The 11,612-nt window shown below is 37.2% G+C and overlaps 1 protein-coding gene across 1 annotated transcript; it reads right to left on the bottom strand.

Moving 5' to 3' along the window:
• Window positions 1-9,155: 9,155 nt before the first annotated feature.
• Window positions 9,156-10,766, bottom strand: LOC140152726 (uncharacterized). The gene has a single exon (XM_072175194.1). The coding sequence runs from the start codon at window positions 10,458-10,460 to the stop codon at window positions 9,282-9,284; it is 1,179 nt and encodes a 392-aa protein (XP_072031295.1). The 5' UTR covers window positions 10,461-10,766; the 3' UTR covers window positions 9,156-9,281.
• Window positions 10,767-11,612: the final 846 nt, after the last annotated feature.

The following is an 11,612-nucleotide window of genomic DNA, read 5'->3' as shown; positions in this document are numbered from 1 at the left end:
ACGCATTTCAATGGGCAATCTGTATGAACCGCTAATAGTCCCGGGCTAATAGTCCAATTATATATACCGGGGCTTAATGTGTGCACCCCTCAGGACTCTACCAAATCAACTTTTTAGCTTCCTTTTATGGTCCTATAACACATTCAAGATGTTAACACAATATTCAAGGTCAAAAGTCAACACAGTGGTCAAATTTTAAAGTTGCTCAGATTTGGCTTATAAAGCACACAATATTATTCATCTCATTTCAAAGATTCAGCAAAAAGTATAATTTGACTTACCTGCGACATACCGTTAATGAGTTATAAGCAACAAGTCAAATCTTATGGGGTGGTTAGGATTTCTAGAGACGCAGGGGTCAAGAACCTGATTTGTGATTTTTCCTAGGTAACAAAACATCCTACATGTTTAAAACTATTCCTTCTTTGACTTGTTTTTACATGACGAGCATTTTGAAACCATTTTCGTTGAAATCGGAGCAAGTTGAATTGTTTGTCCATGCGTGCCCAAGAAAATTGACCACGCCCTCTAGATTTGACCTTTTTGCTCAAAACTCAAGAACGGTATGATGCAGGTAGGTCAAACTATGTTTTCTGAATCCTTGAAATGAGAGTAATATTTCGATGTGCTTTATGTGAGGAATAATTTGGTGTGCTTTGAGCAACTGAAATTTGACCACGACAGGGGTGGATCCAGGATTTTCCAAGGGGGGAGGGTTGGCGGCTCCTTTGCACTGTGTTGACCTTTGATATTCAATATGGCCGCAGTGCCGGGAATGATTTTTTGTTAACATCTTTAATACATTGTAAGACCATAAAAGGAAACTAAAAAGGTTAGTTTGGTAGAGTCCCTTTGTTCCATAACCATTAAGGGGTGGTGCAATAATTATGTGTACCCTGGGGGTGAATTCTCAAAATGGTCTGCCAAAAATGCTTGCTCACCCCCTTTGGCCATGCCAAAAATCTTTGCCCCCCCTTTCGACGTGCCAAAAAACCTTTGCCCCCCCCCTTTTGATGTGCCAAAAAATCTTTGCCCCCCTTACACATGCAAGATTTTGGGGAACCCGAATTTAAAACCTTAAATTGTCTTATCATATAATGCGAGCGCATCGAGCAGGAAATTTTGCATATTTGAATGAGTTCCTAACGTTTTCCTATGCCTTTTTAGGGCGTAATGTAGAAACGGTACCCAAAATATCTGTGCCAAAAATTGCTTGCCCCCCCCCTTTCGACCTGCCAAAAATCGCTTGACCCCCCTTTTGACCTGCCAAAATATGCTTGCCCCCCCCTTCTGGCCTGCCAAAAAATCGTTGCCCCCCCCTATAACTCTCCCCCGGGGTACACATAATTATTGCACCACCCCTAAGGTATAGGGCATTTTTTTTGTTTTTTCTATACCCTCCGAATGATATGTATTTAATTATGTTTGTATTCACTCAGGTAGTATTGTGTGTGAATTTTACGTCCGAACTAAGTGCTATTCTTTTTTATGGGCATTTTAGTGTCTAAAATGGCCCAAAATGAGGGTTTTTCAATGTTGACGTCCATTTCTAATCGTCACTCCCATAGACTTTACATGTAAAGTAAAGAGGCTCATAAAAATTTAATAGCATATAGTTCGGATGTAAAATTTAAAAAAAATGCTTTTTGAGTGATTAGGGACCGATCGTTATTTACGGCAGGGGGGGGGGGGGGATGGGCGTTTTGGAAAAATATCGACAACAAATTTCGCGTTCCCCCCTCGCGTCCGGTCAAAAATTTCGCGTTCCCCCTTGTTTTCCCAATTTTCTCCATTTAAAATTTAACAGTCCCCCTCCTGGTTCAACTAAAAATTTCAGGTTCCCCCATAAAGACCCAAAAAAAATTTCGTGTTCCCCCCTAAATTTTCCCATTCCCCCCTCTGTCATAAATAACGATCGCTCCCTTACAAAGATGATTAAATACTTTTCATGCGGGGGCTATATGGAATTTTTTTAAAATGTATTCCTGTTACAATGAAATTTCACAATAAAATGTCCATTTGAAACAAAGGTGTCCCGTGGGCCGGGTGGCGGGTGCACATTTCACCCCAATTTATACTGGACTATAACTGTTCAGTATTTTGTATGTAAATATGTAGGCACTGGTATTTTACTTACTTATCATCAAGTGACAGAAAGTCCAAGAATTTGTAGTTATTCTTTTGTATACATAATACCAGCAGAGGAATATGTTATTCCCAATAAGTGAATGGTATAGGCCTCCTTAAATGTGTTATTTAGTTTCAAAGGGTTATTAACACTTCCCTGGGTTCAAAGCCCGGGCTAACAGCAAACTGGTAGTTACACAAGCTCAGCATTTTATGGGCATAACATATGTCATAATCCATGATAATAAATATGTCTACCTGATATAAAAGTTCAACTCTGGAACTATATTTTTTTTAATGTTTGGAGCTAAATAATACAGCGTGGTTTTAGTGGCAGAGGAGGACAAAATTTTTTAGCCCTACCTTTAAAAAAAAAATTTGGTGCTCTCGGAGGCGAAAAAAAAAATTCTGCCTGACCCAAACTCCCATGCCCCCCTGAGAATCTAATGGTGCGTCTCTAATGTTTTACATGTCCCCAGTGTCAGTTCACAGATGGTCATCGACGCAACCTAAAGCAATTATTGTTTGGGGGGGCTGAAAAAACAAACTATAGTGCTATTAACTCCTGGTTCAAGGCCTGAGTTAAGTAAAAATGTGTACTCCGCGGAAACCTCTCACAGAGGATTTCTTTAATCAGCCAATCGTATTTCAGATTAGCCGATACATTCGATTCTCGGGGAGGGAAGTTGGGGTCGGGGCAAATTATTATTTTTTTTTAATTTTCATGCATTTATACGTTGTGTGTTAGGGACCGTTTACAAACACTTGTTAGGGGGCTGATGCAAAAAAAAGGAGGGGGGGGGGCTTAAAAGTTTTGACCCTCTTAAGGGGGGGGCGGAAAAATTGACCACAAATTTACCCGGGAAAATTGAGTTTATATGCTTCTTTATGGGGTTGGCCCATAATTCTCATGTCAAAAAGGGGCCCTAAAATTTTTGAGATCTGAAAAGGGGGGGGGGGTGGCCCGAACAATTTTCTCGATGAAATGTTTTTGCATCAGGCCCCCCTAACAAGTGTTTGTGAACGGTCCCTTAGGTGGGGAAAGTTTTTTTTGAAGTGTTGGTGGGGAAAGGTTTTTTTTTGCTCATGTTGGGGATGATTTAAAAAAAATCTTCTTACCCTCTCCCCCTCCTAAGACTCTAATGGTCCCGCTAATGGTGCATCCCTAACAAACCCGTAGCATAAGAAATAGCTATTTGCTGTCATTTACCTCATCAGATCGGATAAATATTACAAGGGAGCATATTAAAATCTGGTATCTAAATATAATAGCTGTGGTGATTGAACGGGTATAACGAAATGGTTTGAGCCGATATGCGATTTAGGGACTCTGCAAATCTGCCCTCCGTGTACAAATTTCAAAATGACTGAAGGCCAAAATGGTTCCAACTTCCCAACCCCCTCTTGGCATGCCCCAAAACAACGTCCCTCTCGACTTGCCAACAGTTGCTTGCTCCTTTCTCGGTCTGCCAAAACTCCGGGGCCAAAACACCCTTCCCCCTTCCACACGCCACATTTTTTGAGACCCCAATTTGGCAAACCTTGGTCTATATGCAATGGTACGCATGTCCCCATTTTCTAGTTCTTTCTCAGTCTAACAATGCAAATGGCTATTATAACTTACCTTTAGCTACTTTTATCCTTGCAGCATGCAACCAATAGAAAATTAAACAAAAACACACACAATACACAAGCTGTTAAATGCCGATGATGAACCACCAAGATGTGAGTGACGCGGCGATAATATTTATTCCTTGTTACCTTTAATATCACAAAATGAATACTGGCACTTAAAATTTTAATATTATTTCTGAAACGGTCACTGACTGCACTTCGCTTAAACATACCGATCACTGACCTATTATAGGTCAGTGCTTTATTATAGGTCAGTTACTAGAGTACTGGCAATAAACAATAAAGCAATTACCCGTAACACTCAAAGAAGTTTACAAAGTTCCCCCGGGAAAGTTACAAATTAGAACCAACAAGAAGAGTCCTCAAAAAGGACAAAGTTCTGTTGATGGCCTACTGGTAAAAGAAAATAAATCTACTCTTTCTTGACTCATTGCAGTGAATTTCAATCATTTGTAATGTGATATGTCTTCACACCCGTGGTCTTCACGCTTCCCTGTTGGATATATACATAAGATTTATACATGTAAATATGTGTAGCCTGTAGCCTAGACAAATCATTTTTTCACTAATTTTCTTTAATATTCAACGTATTATTTTACTTTTACTAAGCTTTGGATACATTTAGGCCTAAACCATCAAAAGTAAAATTTTTGATGAAAGTCAATGTTACACCCAGTATCAAGAAAAAAACATATTATGTTTGGTTGCCCTCAGAGACCGCCCCAAAGAATTGGAAATCTTGGGTCGGTTTTTTTTTTCAATCATTTTTTGTAGAAGAATTTTTTTTTAAATTTAGACAGTATCAAGGACATTTTATATTTGTTATTCACTTATTTTATTTATTAAATGCATATTTGATTAAAAACAAGAAGTATTTTCATTTGGAGGGTCGGTAGGTCGATCTTTTTTTTCACGGGCTCTTCCTCCATTTTTAAAATGCTAGTATTGACAAATGCTTAATCATTTTACGGTAAAAATATTGTGCGTTTTGGACTGAATTTAAACTAGTGGCAAATGATGGTCATAGACCACAAACCTAGGTGGGGCGTGTTGGTGTTGTGGAGGTATCTGACCCCTGCAAAATGTTCCAAAATGTTCCCCTGGTCATGACGTTTGTTGTCACCGAGTTTGAGTCCCTTTCTCCTTACGGATGTCCAAAAAATGCAATTTTAAAATTTGACCCCAGATGACCTTTGACCTGCAAAATGTTCAAAAATGTTTCTGTGGTCATCAAGTTTGTTGTCACCGAGTTTGAGTCCCGTACCCCTTACAGCTGTCCAGAAAAGACATTTTAAGATTTGACCTCTATATGACCTTTGACCTGACCCCTGCAAAATGTTCCCCTGGTCATGAGATTTGTTGTCACTGAATTTGAGTCCCATACCCCTTACAGGTATCCAGAAAGTGAATTCTAAGATTTATCCACAGATAACCTTTGACCGACCCCTGCAAAGTGTTCCAAAATGTTCCCCTGATCATTAAGTTTGTTGTCACCAAGTTTGAGCCCCGTACTCCTTACAGATGTACAGGAAATGCATTTCTAAAATTTCACCTCTGCATGACCTTTGACCTGACCCTGCAAAACGTTCCCCTGGTCATGAGATTTGTCGTCACCGAGTTTGAGCCCCACACCTCTTACAGATATCCAGATAATACAATTGTAAGATTTTACCCCTTAATGACCTTTGACCCCAATTCTGTATGCAAGTTATAGGCGTGTGGTATAGCCGATGCATATATGCAAATGACATCATTGTACTATATATAATATGTGACAGAAGAAGCATTTTGAAGGTATTTGGTTATACCGGAAATGCCTTCTTAATGACCTTTGACCTCAATTCTGTTTAGACCCTATGGCCACTGGATATAGCCGATACATATGTGCAAGCACAGACCATAGAACTTTCTAGGGTCTGTGTGGTGCAAGTGACATAATTGTAGGGTGTATATGTAACATGTAGGAGGAGAAGCAATTTGAAGTTATTGTCAGAAAGAAGAAGAAGAAAGAAGAAAGATTGGATAGCAAAACAGTACCTAGCTCAACATGATCAATGCTCATCATCTGCACATTATAATATCCACAACAACAGTGAACTTCTGAATGGTGAAATCGGAGTAAGTGGCTGACATCACCTGCTTGGAGGTCAGTGAAATTAGAGTTGCAGCAAGCTGTGGTTTTATTACCCAATTGGGAATCAACTTCCAGCTGCAAGTCTGATTCTACTTTTGATCTCTGTTCTGACCCTGGGGTTCTGACCATACTCACTATATAGTATACTTCCATGATATGTGCAAGTGACATAGCATTTTGAATTTGTTACAGAGTATGAGTTTTTTTGTACCCAAATTTGTCCATAGACTCTGATTTGTCAAAGGTTATTCAATGAATATACAAATATATTGGGGTTCAAGAACTGTGCCCTGATAGATGAGTCTCTGTTGCCAGCGGATGAAAATCTCAATTCCAATACCTAGGTGGGTGTAAGTGTTCCAAAGGCATATTCGAAACATTGTCACATTTAGTGTTCAGTTTTGCTTCATCATCAGTGAGCAGGGCCAGGGTTGAAACTATTATTTGACTAGTAAATTTACTAGTAAAAATGGTAAAGAGCGAAGCCTAAAAATCGATTTCATAATTCACAAGGAGACCCTCACATTTTTGGTTACCAGTATTTTGACATGTCGCATTTGAGGTGTATTTATTTTGTTACGAGTCGTACTTGACTCAAGGCCAAAATCACCTTTTACCCGAACTCACACCAGTGACACCACAAATACACTGGTTGATTAAGCTAACAAAATCTAAGTCTTTAATTGAAAGTAATGTAGGATTGGTACAATATATGACAACAAAATGAACATATAAATAATCACACAATCACAATAATGTTTTAAGTTATTGGTACTTAGCCAGCATTCTTCTTCTTCTTAGATAACAGAGTTCTTGCAATGTTCTGGACGGCTGATGTATATATCCTTAATCACTTGTCCTGCGAAAATCAGCGAAGTCCGTTGTACACTTGCATTTATAAATCCTTGCATATAAAATCCACACACGAAAATGGTGCTGCTTTCTCCCAAATACAGTTCTCCAAAGTCTCTTTAATCCTTGCGCCGTTCTCCAATACTAAACTATACTGCTATTTCCACCTTTCACACAATATCTTCAGGAAGCAGGACTGCGATGCAGTTGTCCCCACTTATTTTGACAGTTGTGTTGCTCCTTTAGCCAGACTTCAGCAAATCGGCAGAATAATATATATTCCTTTCTTGGAAGAAGAACGTTCTTTGACGTGTTCCGACAACACCGGCAGGTAGTAGTGCATTGAATACTTAAATTAATTCTGGTTAGCAATTTCCTTTCTTTGAAGGAATTGGACTGTAAGCATATTAGCTATATAGCTAGCCCAGATCAACACTATCAACTGTGACAATAATTGTGTGTACATTTTCTTATATATCAAGCAATGGGAAATCCCAAGTATTTTAATATTTGGCTATTAAAATAGCCAAATGTGATCTTGGGAATTCCCAAGCCATAACTATAACATTAATCTTTCTCATTACATCACTTCCTTAGGGGAATTCCATTGCATCATTTTCACTTTACAACCTCAGGGGGTTTCCAAATATTCCAAATTAGATATGATTCAACTTTGCTCATTTTGAGAGGGGAATTCCCCGAAAATATCATCACTCATGTAACTTTGTAAACAAAGATAAATCATCAAATTAAATTACTGAGGGCACAGTTTATTGGTCATTAACGATGGAAAATGTATTATGTTTGGTATTCAAATAATTGCACACATTTACTCTTTCCAAATAAGCATTTTGATTTCCCCTCAACCAATCCTATAATGAAAGATGTGATGGTTCAAAATGGTATCGAGAATTTTGGGACACCCTGTATTTTAGAATTATGCGGCTTTGAGATATGATTTAGAGATTCGGATTAGGTTTTAGGTAGACTTATCGGGAGTTATCGTTAGCATATCTGAGGCCAGTAGTCTAGCCCCAATAAATCGAAATGATCATAGCGATATACACACAGTTTATACGCCACTGATTCAATAATACACATGCACGAGAACTGACAGTCATCACTCGATCGGTGAACTCGGAATAAAACCAGATATCTCCGGGTTAAGGGCTGGGGTATGAACGTTTGGACAGTATTTATTGTGGGACATTAGAGCACATCAGACATATCGAATTGCATTCTGAATACGAAGAATGTCCTTCTGATATCAAATAATTTTGATTTTTGAAATTCGCAATTTAATACACATTTTATGGCAAATCATTACAAATTGATATTTTTGATATTTAACAGTACTTGAAGTAAACTTTATAGATCTGATGAATTATACTTAAAGTGTATGTAGGTGGGATGAAAAGCCGACGATCAATTGAAAATTTTGACCTTTCGTATTGAAGATATGGATTTTTTCCCAAAACACCCAAAAAAATTAGGTCTTTTGGGAAAAAATCCATATCTTCAATATGAATGGTCAAAATTTTCAATTGACCGTCGGCTTTTCCTCCCTGCTACATACACTTTAAGAATATGTCATATATTTATATAATTTACTTCGAGGACTGTTATATATCAAACATTTGAAAAATATCAAATTTTTATAATTTGTTATAAAATTTGTATTATATTGTGATTTTCAAAAAATGAAAATTATTTGATATCAGAAAGACATGGTTCGTATTCAGAATGCAATTCGATAGGTCTGAGGTGCTCTCATGTCCCACAAAAAATACTGTCGAAACGCAATAAACGCTCATTTTAGATCCCTTAATATTACTACATTTTACTGCAATTATTTCAGTACATCATTGGGCATTACAAATCACATAAATTATGGCTTTATATGCCCAGGAAACTTTCCTGACAGTTGTTACTAATAATTATATTTTATCATATTTGTTAAGGAGTCCAATGTGACCGATGAGCTGTAAGAGTGGTGAATTTCATTTTATAGTTTCAAAACTAATAATTTATCCCATATTGTAAATTGCATGAAGGCAAAGCGATAACATGATAACAATACTATCGCTGTTGAATAAATCCTGCTTGTCAATATGGTAAACAAACATTTTGCATATTGTTTCATTAAAGGAGTATTTCGTGATCCTAGCATCCTCTATTTATGTCATTTTTCATTAGATATCCACGAAAAAACCTATTCCCAAAATTTCAGTTGATTCCGATTTTGCGTTCGCGAGTTATGCATGATTATGTGTATTACACGGCTCCATAGACAATGCGTTGTAATTTCATTCTGGTGCACCAGAACGAAATTCAAATTTCACGATATCTTTGCTGAACGAATTAATCTGCAAGAAATATTTTGTACATAAACATTATGTAGCCAGAGGTTTCCAGTGATATAAAAATCTCAACTTTTTTGAGAAAAGTGGGGGATGAGGTTGTGGATCACGAAATGCCCCTTTAAGTGTTTAGGGCTTTTCTGGTAAATGTTTCCTTTGCTCTGCAATGTACATCAAAAATGTTTTTCTCTTTTTAAACTCAACGTTTTGTAATAAGCGTCAAAAACGTCTTTTGGAAGGAGTACTTTATTTTCCGGATTTGTCGGATCATCCATGGTCATGTAGGATGTCTCCCCTGTGCTGCATCGTTTTAATGTCACATAGACTGGTTCGGAATTCTCATCATAATTAATTTCCAAGTCATCATCGTGGTGATCCATCGTAGCTATTCCAGAAACTTTGTGGTACTTGTAACACATGAAAATTGTTATAGCCAAAAATATAATGCTCAGAATACTAGCAGCAACAGTAGCCAAAGTTAAATTGAATCTCAGTCTTTCGTTATGACGCTGACATTTCCTTTCGCAATTAATAGATGACCTTTGAATCGTATTAACTTTAAATACAGAGCCCTGAGTGACTGGAATATCGCTTTTTCTGACAGGATTGGATTTTATTGCCACTGGTCCAATTTGACATGTCCGTATCCAATCATCAAATGCATTGCTTGTGACGTCACAATAAAATATGGAGCCATTAAAAGATATATCTAAATTTAAAGTAAGTTCAGAATGAATTATATCGCCATCAGTAATGTTTGAAGCTACGTAGTCATGGTAGTAATTGTGGTTATCTCGCCTCCACTTCAAATCGACTGCAGGAACTCCTGATTCAGATGAACATGTTAATTTGAGCGTACTGTTTTCCATCAATGAAATAGGATCCATGGGAAAACTTGCACATACAGGGTAGGCTTCATTGGGTAGAGAAACAACATTGATCTGAATTGAATCACCAGCAATGTTGATATAATTAAAGTCAGAAATACTGAAAATTTTACATGCATAATCTCCTTGATCTTCATGTGTAATGTTTGTTACAGTTATGAAATATGCAACAGATCCATCGGATAAATTTCTTATGGCAAGAAACACACGCTGATTAATGGATGAACGCATGTAGGTATCACCAGAAGTTATTTCCTCCGTACGTGTAGACAAAGTACGGAAAATTTTGACAACATGTTCTCTTTCAACTCCCCATATCTGGCAACGAATAGCTAATATTCCTCCCAGTGTTACTGGATTAACTGGAGTGGTAACCTCCACTTTGGTTTCCGCCATCAAACATGGAGAGAGCAGAAAATATATACAACCATATACTAGCAGGAAGAAAAGTGCAGGTACCGCCATCTTGATACCAACTGATTATGAACTGATGATGTAGGCCAATGAGCAGAACATTTGTAAACTAAATGTCCAATGTCGTCGTTGTCTTACGCACACGCACAGTGCAATTGTTTTGCTTAAAATAGATAATAGAAGTGAAGCGATTTGATAGTATAAACAAAGTTTTCAAAGACAAGTTTCTCCTGTAGAAGTTAGTATCCCGAAGTTGATATTTACATCTTCGGAGCTTCAGTGCTTAAAGCAGTTGCTATTTATAGATGTGCATCATCACAAAGTCATCTCGTACATCAACGTGCCTATCACCCGTTCATATCATATCTCAGGCAGGGACGCATACCGTATAGTTTTTGAGCTAAGTTGAATAGAACACATTCTAATCCAAAATATGTTTTAAAATCATAATATAGAATTAATTAAGTACTTCTGTAACATTCTTATCTCATATTTTCGATGCAATGCTTGAGGATATGTTTGAAGATTAACGTTTGTGCTAAGAATTGCAAATAACCCTTTATTAATCGTGCAATTTGTGAAAGTCTGTGATAAATCCCGATTCTATCTAATTCGTTACAAACATAACACTCTAAGCATTTAGCGCAATTAAATAGTAAATAAATAAATAAATAAATCAATAAATAAATCAATCAATCAATAAATAAATAAATAAATAAATAAATAAATAAATAAATAAATAAATAAATAAATAAATAAATAAATAAATGAATAAATAAATATATTTATCTCAACAATCTACAGTTTTTCCACCTCCACCACAAGTCAAATCAACTCAACGCAACTCGTCGCATTTCCAAGTTAAAATGTATTTAACTTCATTGCGATATCGCAATGCAGTAGTATGCAGTGCGGCAACGCACCGCATCGCAAAGCAATGCATCGCAAATGCGGTGGTATTATGAACGAACCTTAAGTGATATATAGGCACGGTTTCGCTGGCCAGCGAAGCCCATGCGAGGGGTCTCGGGTTCGAATCCCACCAAGAGCAAACAACTTCTTTTTTGTTTTCTCTCTTTATTCCTTCCTTCTTTCCCTTACCGTCACCAAAAAGCCCTTAGGCGGTCAAGGTTAATACCTTCAGTATTGCAAATCATTTCTCGTGGAATGCAAAGATGATTATTTTCATTGTTATTGTAATTA

Source organism: Amphiura filiformis, chromosome 5 (assembly GCF_039555335.1).
Source record: "Amphiura filiformis chromosome 5, Afil_fr2py, whole genome shotgun sequence".
Taxonomy (NCBI): Eukaryota; Metazoa; Echinodermata; class Ophiuroidea; order Amphilepidida; family Amphiuridae; genus Amphiura; species Amphiura filiformis.
Note: the sequence above shows the minus strand (reverse complement) of the source record. Positions and strands in the feature narration are given on the sequence as shown.